The sequence below is a fragment of the Perognathus longimembris genome, chromosome 5 (assembly GCF_023159225.1).
Source record: "Perognathus longimembris pacificus isolate PPM17 chromosome 5, ASM2315922v1, whole genome shotgun sequence".
In the NCBI taxonomy this organism is placed as follows: Eukaryota; Metazoa; Chordata; class Mammalia; order Rodentia; family Heteromyidae; genus Perognathus; species Perognathus longimembris.
In genome coordinates, this window is record NC_063165.1 from 54,331,476 (window position 1) to 54,345,267 (window position 13,792).

At 41.4% G+C, this 13,792-nt stretch overlaps 1 protein-coding gene across 1 annotated transcript in view; it reads left to right on the forward strand.

Moving 5' to 3' along the window:
- Nucleotides 1-13,792, forward strand: part of Atp13a5 (ATPase 13A5) — a 117,632-nt gene that overhangs the window by 67,664 nt on the left and 36,176 nt on the right. Inside the window, 6 exon segments of the mRNA XM_048345838.1 lie at nt 483-640; nt 2,735-2,923; nt 6,871-6,932; nt 8,674-8,824; nt 10,862-10,948; nt 11,540-11,696. Of these exon segments, the coding sequence (XP_048201795.1) occupies nt 483-640; nt 2,735-2,923; nt 6,871-6,932; nt 8,674-8,824; nt 10,862-10,948; nt 11,540-11,696 (804 nt within the window).

Here is a 13,792-nt window from a genome sequence, read left to right on the forward strand (position 1 = left end):
TGAACTTCTAAGAAAATGGGAATGATTGTGGAGCACAAGACATATACAGAAGTCTTACGCACATGCACGCACATGCACTCACATGCACGCATACACACACATTTAGGAATTTACCCTGCAATTTGCTTTTATCTAAATTTGCAATTAGTATTAATATCTTTCTGGTTTTGAGACATATCTGCTTTAAAGTCTTCATTTCTTGACACCTCATGATTTTGATCATCACATACTTCCCACTTGCTAGTTTAATTTTTCTCAGCCCATGAGAGGATGGGAAGTTGCCTACAAGGCACTGACCCCAAAAGCAAGAGGATCTAAACAGAGTGAGGGACATTGATTGCTCCCAAAAGCTTAAAACAGAGAAGGAAAATATATTGTTAGGTCAGAACAATTCTGTTTCATTCATTCCACACTCATAGCCCACCAAGTTTGGCCTTAGAGAAAAATTAAGACTTTACCCTTCTGTGATCATCTTCATGTAGGTTATAATACAGCAAAAGGAGACTTGGTGAGATCGATCCTCTACCCTCGGCCTTTGAACTTCAAACTATACAGTGATGCCTTCAAATTCATGGTGTTCCTGGCCTTCCTCGGTGTTGTAGTCTTTTTTTATGGCCTAGGCATATACATGTATCATGAAGTAAGTAATGGTGGTAAGACTTTTTTATTAATGCAGCTTTCCCAAGAGCTTGACTTAACTCATGAGGCTTATGTAAGAATACCCCTTGATCTTATTTTTTCTGTTAATTAAGGTTGTCATAAAGCTTTCTTAGACAGTAGAAATATTCTAGAGGTACATTGTCCAATATGGTAGCACTTAGCCATGCATCATTATTAAGAAATGAATGTTTAATTGTATTCCATCTTAATTCATTTAAGTTCAAGAACTGTATGGGTCAGTGGCAAATCAATCATCTTGGATACAGCAGTTTTGAGAAGTTGCACACACAATTCACTGGCTGTTTCCATCATTTGATTTGGAAGGAAGGGTACCCAAGATCATACAATCTTAGAGGAAGTATGTTTCTCAAGCCTAGTTAAATTGACGAAAATATGGTCAACCAGATCAGAGTGCAGGAATTGTGTTCAAATTTGAGGGAAGGAGACTCAAAGAAACACACAGGGTCTTCAGGAACTATCAATAATTAAGAGAGAAGTCCAACAAGATAGGAACAGATCAGACTGAAGAGAAACTCTTTGCTAAAGTTCTTGAAAATGTCCCAGGCAATCCCCAACGCACAATGCCATCTGCAGCTTGTTCATGCTTTCTATCTGGAGTCTGAAATGAAATGACTTCCTTTTACATCACTGCTACCCTGAAGTTAGAGGGTGTCAGGTTTATGTGAATGAAGCCTCTCTTCGCTGGTGGGGTAGCCAGTGGGGAGACATAGGCTGTGCTATGACCTATGAGGTCCGTTCTAGTCCTGAAAGTCTGTTTCTGTTACATACCATGTAATTTCTATCTAAGTCGTTCTGGAATCAAAATAGTGTGCTTTGGTCAGAAAGAAGAGGATATAGTAAATAAAGCATGTAAGCATAGGTATCAGCCCAGGCACATGTGGCCTAATCATAGTATTCAAACTGGTGGCATCAGTGAGGAAAGATAAAGACATAGGTGTGGGGGGAGTATATTGGTAGACAAAGACATAATCACAAGAATTTCTAGGCAGAGCTCTTTCTAAAACTTAACCTCTGAAGAGTCATTTCAATTTGAAATAAGCCTTCTTCCCCTCTTATGGACAAAGGAGGGCAAAGAAGGGTGAGGTAGGTAAGCGCATTTTGTCACTAGTAAAACAGGGAACAGAGCCTGAGAGGTACTAGGCAGAATGTCGAGGCCACTGGGCCAGAATGTGAGGCTGTGTGCTTCCTTTGGAGAGAAGATACATGGAGGAGAAGAGCAGAAATGGAAACTGGCATGGAGAAGGAATGACAGTTTCTCTGGTAGAACCCAGGATCTAATGCACACTGAGCAGCAAGCTGAGTATCAAACTTCATTTCTTGTAGTTCAGAATCTATGGCCCCATTGGCTGCCTCTGGTTCAGGGTTAGACAAGAATTAATCATCAGGGTCAAAAGTCTGTGTGTATCGTAGGGGAAAAGCAGTCATTGGGAAGAGTAATTAAATAATGTAGCTGGCCGAATGCTGCAGTGACTGCAAACTAACTCTAATATTGACTTCTCTATAGCTAATAACATGCTGAGATCTTGGCAGAGTCTTGGCACTCGTTTCCTCCAGTCTGGGTACTGAGTTCCTCATCTACACCAGACCCTGTGTGGGGCTCAGGCTTGGAAACTAGCGATAAATGGAAGGACTTCAAAGATGAATGAGTGCTTAACTCACCTTCCTTTATCCACTATGCTAAGGAGTTGGCAGGCTGGGAGAGAGATTTTAGAGGCTATCAGTTAAGCTGCTAAGTGAAATGTTATCACCTTTGCCTATTCCTCGTGTCTTAAGCTCAGAGCATACATGGAGAGTATGGAGAATAGAGGGAGAAATTGATTTCAGAAAGGGGAAGGAAGACTCCTTGGAATAGATGTTTGAGACTTTTGATTGGCTGTGGAAGGCAAGATGTTAAATTGTTTTCTTATGGGAGCCAGGAGAATACTTAATCTCTGCCCAGAAAATAAGCATGTTCTGAGCCAGGATCTCTTCTGTAGTGTTAGGAGGGAATAGTCGGGAAGATGCCAGGCTGTGATGCTGGGCTGGTATGTTTCTATGTCCCTCTTCTCTCCAGGTTCCTCCAAGAGATACTGCGACCATGGCCCTGATACTCCTCACCGTCACTGTCCCTCCTGTGCTCCCCGCTGCCCTGACCATAGGCATTGTGTATGCCCAGAAGAGACTGAAGAAACAGAAAATCTTCTGTATCTCCCCACAGAGAATCAACATGTGTGGGCAGATTAACCTCGTGTGCTTTGACAAAGTAGGTTCTGAACTTTCCAGGTTGGTGGGTGACAATTCTGAGGCATAGCAGATCTGGGAGGGACCTCGGGGAATGTTCCGTCTTGCAGGGTAATTGACAGATGAGAACACTGAGGCCAGAAAAGATCACACAGTAGTGAGCTCCTCTGACAATGCGTTCTAGGTGGCTACTTAGTTAACTCCAAAAGTGGTGTTTAGCCATCCCATCAGGAATTCTTTCATATACTATCTCCTGTGCCTTCTTTGGGTTTGAAACAATTTCTTGGTCTAATAAATCTTATGATGGATTGTCCTTTCCAGGCACAAATTAAGGAACATTTTTTTTTTGCCAGAAGTACTTTGTCTAGAGCTTAAGTGAGCATTTCCTCTCTCCTTCTCAGCTTCTTGGTAAGGAAAGGGTAGGAGTAAACAATGACCAGTAAACTTACATCTTCTCCCTTTCACTCTAAGCCAGGGACCTAGAGAAGTGACAGGGAGAGAGAGTACATGGCAGGTAGGAAGAGCCACTTCTCAAGTATCTCCAGAGAATCCCCTCACATGATTCTTCTGTGGGAACCTAGAGGAATTTGAGCATCAGTCACTTGCCATGCAGAGCCTGCCCTCATTTTAACCAGGCCCGATGTAATGGTTGTAGTGCAGTCGGCCTGGATTGGCCTCTCTCAGTCTTCAGTTCACTTGTACTTGACTGATGGATAAAGGTTTTGGTTGTTTTTAATCAAACCCTAATTGACAAAGAGCCAGTTCAGGTAGAGTTCCAGAAATGGGACCCTCCTAGCTATTGGGAAACTCCTTATCTAGCTCAGCTCTTGTGTACTGCTGCAGGTGAGATGTCACCTCTGAGCTGCAGTGGCCATTGTCAGGATCACCCTGACTTCACAAGTAGCTCCTTTTCAGTCCAGACCTGTGAGAGGGGATGCAGTATGTGGAGGCAGATGATCCTAGGTGCGCTGGAAAGTGGGTTGCTTTGCAGGAATGCCAACAGAGTTCTAAAATGGCAATGGAAGAATTAAGGACTTTTCAGGAAGAAGAATGGGTGCTCTTACATTTTTTTTTGAAAAGAAGACTAGTGGCTAGTAACTCCCCATTCCACTTTTCTTGAAAAGAGTTTCCCAGTTTAGCTTTAAACTTACTTTATAGGCCAGGCTGGCCTTGAACTTGCTGTGGAGTTGAAACTGGTCTGAAACTCTCCATCTTTTAGTCCTAGACTTCAGAGTGATCACATCATACTTTACACACAAACCTGGCTCCTAGTGACCTTTTTCTGTCTTTATTGATTGATGAGAATTGGTGAGAAAGGTTGGAAGAGAGATATGACAGAGAGAGGGGCCATGTGGGGACAATTGAGATCATTCATAGTCTTAAGCAAGGAAGACAAACGTGTGATTGAGGACAATCTGGAGCCACCCCATGCCAAGACCTGACCACTGCTGACCTCCCGCTAGAAGTGGCATTTCTCTTCAGTGATTTCATTTCCCATTGTCTTTGTATTTCAAGTGACAAAACAAGTCTCCAATTGCCACCAGCCAAAGAGTGTGTAGGGCTTTAGCAACATTTATATCCAGATTACAATTCCTTGGCAGTTTTCTGATAGGGATTCCTATTGACAGTGCTGAGGCATAGCAGATCTGGGAGGGACCTCGGGGAATGTTCCGTCTTGCAGGATAATTGACAGATGAGAACACTGAGGCCGGAAAAGATCACGCACTGTCTAGAAGATAGGAGTGTTATTTATAACATGTCCATCACATGTTCATCTATTTCTACTTGAACACTAATTTTTCCTAGTGGTTGGTTAATTTTCTTCCTGTGTAAAACTTTCCCCAGACACACTCAAGCTCTCCACTAGTAGACTATGGGAGGAACAGATCCTAATCCCACCTGGCCAAATTCCATATGCATGAGAGCCTCTTATAGCACAAGGAATTTTGGGTTCCAGATTGGGAAAATGAGAAATCTAACTCTGAGTTGGACACTATAAAATCCTTTGAAATCAAAAGTTTGACCTATAATATTCTCCAAGGATTTTTTCTTCCAGCTTCACATTTGAAAATTTGTTCAACATGATATGATGAAAACGGTCTACAGTTAATTAAACTCCTATCCAGTTTAATTTAGAAGATACCTATCATTGGTTTTCCCAGTATATTTCTATTTTTTATTGGTTTGTTAGAAATTCTATAAGATAAATTCTTTCTTTCTTTTGATCCAATTTATCCCAAGCCTGGGCTTGTATTTATGCTAAGAGGTTTTCTTTTTCTATCTTATTTCCTTTAGAAATACAATGATAATTTAGTTTTCTTTCTATTTATGGTTAGTATGATTGTATAAGGGTCATTTTCACACATAGAGAAATAGCATAATCTCATTTCTGTTTTGCTGCAGTATTATCTCTCTTTTCATGTTCAAAATATTGATGTTTGAAAATGTAATCCAGTCATCAGGAAAACACTTCAGTAAGAATTAAGTTGGTAACTCTTTTTGAAATGGAACAACCCACAGGGATTTGGAAGATAAATGCGCAGGTTGGGGCTCTCATACAATACAGGAAGGAAACAAAGCTGATAGCTCTCTAAACAACGCTTGTTCAGAGAATAACACACCTGTGTGTTAGCATTTTTTTTGGTAATGTCAAAATGAATTAGTGAAATGGGTTCCTTAATTCAGAATAGGCTTTGCTTGCACAATTTCCTTAGTATACTTGGTGGAAGCTTCTGCCTCTCCAACCCACAGGCCACTGTCTACTTGGGCTGGTCATCTCACTTCTCCCAGCCTCCACCCTCTCTGCTCAGTTGAGGAAGGAAAAACTCAGTAAGCCTTGCACTGCAAATACTATACTATTGTGGTGTGCTGTAATAATAGAGGATGTCGCTTGATAGAAAACTAGAAAATTCAAGGTTATATACAGAGATGACCTTTAATGAAAATGCATGTCAGGGACCTGGGAGAGAAGGGTCAGGGCTGAAGCAGGATCCTGTCTGCCTAAGTGCAGAAGTAGCTGGGGGCTGCTCCCTCCAGGTGCTGGGCAGGCATGATGCTGCTGGCTACTGCAGTAAGATGCTAGGATCTGCAATTAATGAATGGTCTAATTCTTAATTGAGCAATGAGAAGGAAATTAACAGTGCTGTGATAGATAGTATCCAGTACTTTGCTTTTTCTGATCATTAACAGACGTATACTTTCCCTCAATACTGCAAAGCCAATCTTCCAACCATCTAATAATAAAATCCATTCATAGACATTGATTGATAATTATTATCAGCCTTTGTTTGTCTCCATAATCCCAAAGGCCTTTCATGAACATTTCATTAGCAATCTGGACAGTTACCACATCATCCATAGTTTTAGAAAAGTAGTATGGAAATTTGTGAAGTAATGAAAGAAATGAAATCTAAACTCGGCTCGGGAGACACATCAGATATTAGGTAAAGAGTTGATTCGGGGCTGGGGATATAGCCTAGTGGCAAGAGTGCCTGCCTCGGATCCACGAGGCCCTAGGTTCGATTCCCCAGCACCACATATACAGAAAACGGCCAGAAGCGGCGCTGTGGCTCAAGTGGCAGAGTGCTAGCCTTGAGCGGGAAGAAGCCAGGGACGGTGCTCAGGCCCTGAGTCCAAGGCCCAGGACTGGCCAAAAAAAAAAAAAAAAAAAAAAAAAAAAAAAGAGTTGATTCGTGTTGGATTTCCACCCATTGAGCCTCCCCTTTAATAACAGCAAGGGGCTTGACAATCAACAGATAAAGCACTTGCATGTTCTTGACATAGTAACTAGAATCACCTGATGAATGAACATGGTCCTTGGAGAATTATCTGTCAGCAGATTTAAAATTTGATTCTTACAAATGAGTGATTTGGACTGCTGGATCTCCTGTAGTTTCTTAGAAGCCAGGGTCTTATGTAAAACATGGCATATAAGCTTCAAGGCTAATACCAGTTCTATTTTTTATTTAGACAGGCACTCTCACAGAAGATGGGCTGGACCTCTGGGGGACTGTCCCTGCTGCTGATAGCTGGTAGGCCCCTTAAGCCAAGATGGGAGGAGGGAGGAAGAAGGAGGTGGGGACAGGTACTGTGGGCATGCTTCAACCCATCCTTGCAGAGTGGAGGAATGAGGATCACATCATATATATGTTAGTGTTCAGCTGAAACCAGTTCCCAACTCTTCTAGGTTGTTTAATTAAATGAGTTCTAAGTTCTGGATCAGACAGGAAAAGTAGACTTTGAAACTCCACATGAAAAATGGAGTACAGTGAATTGGATAATTAAGGCAGTACATGAATGAAAACAAGGAGCAAAGAGTGAAATCAGCACGGTGTTTAACTAAAGGTTACAAAGCCTTCTTGGGTGGCTAGTTCAAGGGTATGTAGGGGGACCCAGAAAAGAAGGGTTCCATCTCTTCCTTCATAGAATTCAGTCTAGTGGAGGAAAGGAATGCTGATGTTCTCCCTTTCACCAAATAAGCCAGTTTGTGAAAACTTTCTGTGAACACAGAGACTCAGACTAGAGAAGAAGCAATAAAGAGCACTTGATCTGATACACCGAGTTGATGTTTTTATTGTAACATGGTGAGTAAAGGTAGAAGTCTATTTTGAAATTTAGTGGACCAATGAAAACTTCCTGAAAAAGATAGCACTTGAAGAGTGCTTAAGTAGAAATTTTTACAGACATGGGCTATCAGCTAACACTAGGGAGAGATAGTCATATACATATAGTCAGATAGTCATATACATATCTACTCCCAGAGCAGAGCTAGAGAAGGAAGTGAGGGTCCTCCCAAGGGAATGTCTCTCAAGCAACTAGCTTCTCAGCAGAGCTAAGATTTGCCTTTGTGGAGTGTGATGGCCTCTGCTCTTAAGCAAGGCTACCTGATTTTGGCTGAGGCCAGCTGTCTGTCACAGAAGCCACAGAGAGGGTCCCCAAGATGGTGATGGGGGCAGATGCAGAACAGTTATGAGATACAAGTGGCCAGGCAGTGTAATGTTGTAGATGATGTCCTCAGCTGAAGACAAGGCTCTACCTTGACTCATGTGTGTCTGTTCTTAGATGCTCAGTTGTTCCAAGTCCTTTGTCTAAACCAGATGGTTGGGGGGGGGAGGGTTGATGGTGGTCACATGTGTTATTATTGGCCACAGCACTGAAAGGAGAAAGACTGTTTGTAGCTTCTGCTCCTCCATCCGTCTGTGTGGTTCTAGCATTCTGCAGCTTCTTTCCTACCCTAGCTACTACATAAATCTGGAGACTTTTCTTCCTTAGGTAGATGACTTTTTACAGGAAACTGCACAGGATTTGTAGGTTCAGTGCTTCACTATTCAGGTTGTCCATAGTCACATTCAAAGTTTCTAAGAGTACACCTGAGCCCTCTGAAATTATAGTTTTAATTGGTCAGTGGAAATGTCTGTTAGGAAGGAAATTCATATCAATGTCCAAGAAGGGTTGTAGGCCATAAACTCTGGCTGAAAAATGAAGAAAGCAAAGGAGCAAGGGATTAAGGACAGGGATGTTCCTGGACAAGTAAAGAAATTTAGTCTGGATCTATAATCAGGACATAAAGGAATTAGCAGAAGCAGCAGATATAAGATGAGGTAGAACTGGAGCAGGCAAGACCTTGATTATCAGGTTAGAGTTTGGACTTAGTCATCCAAAGTCTCGGGAGCCACTGAAGGATTTTGAAGGTAAGGGCTAATGACGGAGGCACTGGGACACAGTACTCAAACCATTCTGTTGAAGTCTTCAACATAATATCTCCCTCACCAGTTTCCAGGAGGTTCATAGCTTTGTGTCTGGCAAGGCTTTACCATGGGGCCCTCTGTGTGCAGCTATGGCCAGCTGCCACTCTCTGATCCTTCTGGATGGGACCATCCAAGGAGACCCACTGGATCTCAAAATGTTCGAAGGCACTGCCTGGGTAAGGTGATCTATTTTATTTTCAGTTGAATGAGCATAATTTGAAGAAGCCCTTACTGGGAGAGCTAAAGCTTTTTGAACTTTAAAGTACAGAGAAGATTCCTACATAGGCTATTCATTAATAACAATAACAATCATGATACATATTCATGATACAAGTATTCTCTAAATACCCTAGGAGAAACAGTGCCTCTGTGGCTATTAACGTACTTGAAATGGGACCAATGCAATGGAGGAATTGAATTATTAGTTAACTTTATTTACATTGAAATAGCCACTCTGGATGGTGTCTACTCTATTGTGCAGCACTGATCTCCACACCAAACTGGAAGACCTTCCTTCCCCTTTAACTCCATTTTCTGAGCTGAGTGTGATTCTGTCCAGCTGTGATAGTGAGGGAACCATCTCAGTGGCATGAACCTCGAGCCAGAACTCTGACTCTGGGATAGTAACACCTCATTCATAGACTCAGGAGAGCACTGAGACCATGAGAACAGGTTAGCACTATGAAGTGCCAAACATGTAGAAAGCATTCCTTAGTTAGATACTTAATTATTTTCTGCTGCCTTCCCCAAGCAGAATTCTATAGCCACTTACAATGACACATAAAAAACAGGGCAGCATTTATTTATGTATGTATTAACTTACTGATACTTTTTGAGACAGTGTCTTGCTCTATAATCCAGTCTTAAGTTCTAGATCCTCCTGTGTCAGACTCCTGAGGCAGGATTTCAAGCGTATACCACCATGCAAGCCAAGACAGCATCTAAAGATAGTTGTAAAAAAAAAGAATGAAAACAAATGATTTCCAGAACATAAAGAGGCAAATATAATGGTGGAAAGTAAGAATTTTTTTCTATTGGTGATAAAATTCATAAGAGAAAAAAGCCTGGTGGAAAGGGAAATTTCTGAAATTTAAACGAGACTACCTGCTGTGGAGAAATTTTTGGCCCAAGACAAGACAGTAACCAGTGTTGTAGTTCTCAATGGAAAAGACTCAGTGCATTTACTATAAAGAATGTCCTTACACGTATCATTAGAAATTGATGAGTTGCAGTCCTTGTTACTACATATGAGTTTGATGCTGGCCCCCACCCAGTGTTCCCTATTCCACCAGGAAGGTCAGTCCACCTGTGCAAATGACTGACAAGTTGGGGTCCACTTTGGGAACACAAATCTTTCCTATTAGTTTTGTAAGGATATCTGTCAGAGTAGCTGATAACGAATCATAAAAATACAAGATTTGTTCATTTTATTCGTGGAATCAGAAGCAAGTTTGAGTTAAATATGTTTTCTTTGTTAGGAATCTTCCTTTAAACAGAGTGGAGAAATGTGGGAAAATGTTTTCATAGATTATTAAGAATTTCAGCTCCAGAAAAGATGTAAGAATATTTTTCAGAAGAAACTGAGATCTGAGAAACAGTTCTTCCAAGATTAAACAAGTGAGAGTGGAAACTAAATACTCTGCTCTCATTATCTACCCTCTTTAGGGTGTATATATGATTTCCTTTCTTGTGTTTCAATATTGGCTAATATTGGTTTATGGATGGTATAGACTCCTACCATTGTAATGTTCAGACAATAACTGAAATGATTTCAAAATATGCTTTTTATTTGCTAGCAGCTAACTTGCTAGCTCTCTAGTTAACTAACTGAAGATAGTGGCATAGATACCTCAAAAAGGTGTAGTCTCATGCTGATATAAGAACAGAATTCTAGCTCATCTGAGAGTTGTTGTGCTCTACAAAATTTGGAAACTAAATCTCCACTTAATCCACTGACCTACAGCTAGCACGTTTTCAATAAATTACTACATGGATGAATGTATTTATAATATGTCTGTCTTTTGAACATTCTATATAATATAATATTAATCTGTAATAAATTTCTTCTTATAAATCAACACAAGTTCATTGTCTTGGAAGAGAAAATATGTGAAACAGGATACGCACACACACACACACACACATATGAGAAACATTTTCTTGTTTCTTATTTTTCTCCAAGGAACCTTATAAATGTTTTCATTTTGTAACAGAAAATGGAAGATAGAAATACAGACTTGTACAAATTTGGCATGTCAGATTCAAATACCACAATAAGACCAGGACCAAAAGCCAGTCAGGTATGATTTACTTCTCTAAAGCATACAGTTCATTCCCTTTAAAATTGGCAACACTTCTTTGACTTTCAGACATTTGATGTTTCTATGATTTAGTTGTATCCTAACAAATTCTACCAATGACTTGGCCGTTCATCCAGTCTGGAATTCATCCATTAGTTTAATCAGCACTCACACAGCAAGATGTGCTGAGCTGTTTAGGGGAGGAGTACAGAGATTGGTAGGAAGTCAATATAGGTGCAAATCAGTGAAATACAATGTGCCCAAGTGCTATAGGAAAGACTAGGAGAAAAAGCAGTGGGGGTCGGTGGTGGGAAGGAATAGTGCTCCTGGATGAGAGAAGCCAGTCAGAGGAAGTGAGCTTGGAAGGTGATCAGGGTTTCTCCAGGAAGCCAAGGGAGAGTTGTCTTGCAGCAGATCAAACAACTTTGTTGAGTCACTTCTGAAGTAGCCAGAACAATATGACTCTTATGAAGAGCATACTACCTCCTCCTGTGGCTGGGCTGGCTACCCAGCAAACCAGATTTGCTGGTGCACATCTGCTAAGTAACACTTGGAGTCTTTCTGAGTTCTCTTTTCTTGATACCCTTGCAGAGTCCCGTGGAAGCCATCACCATCTTGCGCCAGTTTCCATTTTCCTCCGGCTTGCAGAGGATGTCTGTGATCGTTCAGCTGGCTGGTGAGGGACATTTCCATGTCTACATGAAGGGTGCCCCGGAGATGGTAGCCAGGTTCTGCAGAGCCGAATCAGGTACTGACACTCTTTGCCCCCTCTCAAGAGAAAAAAGATCTTGAATGGCCAAAGAGAAAGCAAACACTACCATCATCAATCACCCTATCACAAAACAGCAAGAACAAATATCAACCAATGAATGTGGAACAAAAGTCATTTTGGGGGTGGGTAGAAAGTGGGTCAGAGGATCTTTTGAAGCAGAGGGGATATCCAAATCCATAGAGAGAATAAGAATCAGACCATAGTCCAGGCAGAGAGACAACCAAAATGGGGCTAGCTTCAGAGAAGGAGCTGTGGGGCAACATAGCAGGATAGCAGGGAGGACAAGGCTAAGCTCTCAGAGAGAACCAATCAATGATAAAGTATGGCTTTAGTTTTGCTGTCAGGAAAGCTCCCTCACCTCTAGGAAGAATGAAAAGGCTCAGGTAGTATTGGCTCAGACAGATCAGTGGAAAGAGAATGTGAAGAGATATAGCTTTTAGGGGAGAGAATAATTAGAGTAAATTAGATAATATTAGAAGACAGTAATTAATCATTTTTACAGCAATTTTATCTTTCTAGACCATACTATGAGATGATTTACATTATTTCTTAGTCTTTTGACAGCCAGATTTTTTTTTTTTTTTTTTTTTGCCAGTCCTGGGCCTTGGACTCAGGGCCTGAGCACTGTCCCTGGCTTCTTTTTGCTCAAGACTAGCACTCTGCCACTTGAGCCACAGCGCCCCTTCTGGCCGTTTTCTGCATACGTGGTGCTGGGTAATCGAACCTAGGGCTTCATGTATGGGAGGCAAGCACTCTTGCCAATAGGCCATATTCCCAGCCCTGTGACAGCCAGATTTGTAAGAATCTTGTGGCATTCAAATGAGTTCATTTGGATAAAATTGGCCTTTTGGGCTCTGATTTTCATCTGCATTCTCCTTATGATTGTTGTTGCCCATCAGCATGTACACAGAATTCTAGATTTTGTGAACGATTGCTCTTCAGTTTTCTCTTTATGTGGAAATTTTTAAAATTATATTTTTATTGTCTCTAAGTAGTTCTACAAAGACATTTCTATTCAGCAAATCAGTTCATAACTATAATGCATCTTGATGGATGCCATCCCTTTCATCATTCTCTTCTATCCCTCCTAAACCATCCTTCCTCTCCCCTCCCCCCAAATGCATGACTTCATTCTCTCTTACTTCCATTCTTCATTTCCTTATGTCTCTACTTCTGACCTTCCAATACCCCTGACACACACACCTTTCAAGTGTCCATTTCTTGGTGGGCTGTGAGTTAGTATTTTCAAGGAATTACATCATTTGAATTCTCACCTGCAAATGTCATATTTCAGTTAACACATTTGTGTGCACTTAAATACAACCCTGTACATGTTTATATATCTATAAATTAGTTCTAGCTTCCACGTATGAACATGTGTCCTTTGTCTCTCTGGGTCTGACTTACTTCACTTAAAATTTATCTGCGTGGCAGTACTGAGGCTCTAACTCAGGGCCTGAGCATTATCCCTTAGCTTTATCACTGAACATTAGTTCTCTACAACTTGAGCCACAGCTCCAATTTCAGCTTCATAGTGGTTAATTTGAAATGAAAGTCTCAAGGGCTTTCCTGTCCAGCTGAATTTGAACCACAATTCTCAGATCTCAGCCTCTTGAGCACCTAGGATTACAGGAGTGAGCCACCAGCACCAAGTGAGACTTAAGAAAAAACAACAATAACTTTAAAGCCCGGCACTGGTAGCTCGTGCCTATAACCCTAGCTACTCAGGAGGCTGAGGTCTGAGGATTGTGGCTCAAAGCCAGCAGGAGCAGGAAAGTCCATGAGATTATCTGAATTAACCACCAGAAAACTGGAAGTGGTGCCATAGCTCAAGTGGTAGAGTGCTAACTTTGGGCTGAAGAGTGTGGGGACAGCACCCAGACCCAGAGTTCAAGCCCCATGACTGACAAAAAAAAACCCTACTTTTAAAATCCCTCCCCACCTTGGGCAAAGTGGTAATTCATAAAGGGAGGGAGGAAGGGTGAACAAATGTGATCATGATATTTAGCATACACTATGTGGAAAACAAACTCTGTAACTTGTGGGCAGGTATGTGAGGGGAAAACTGGGGA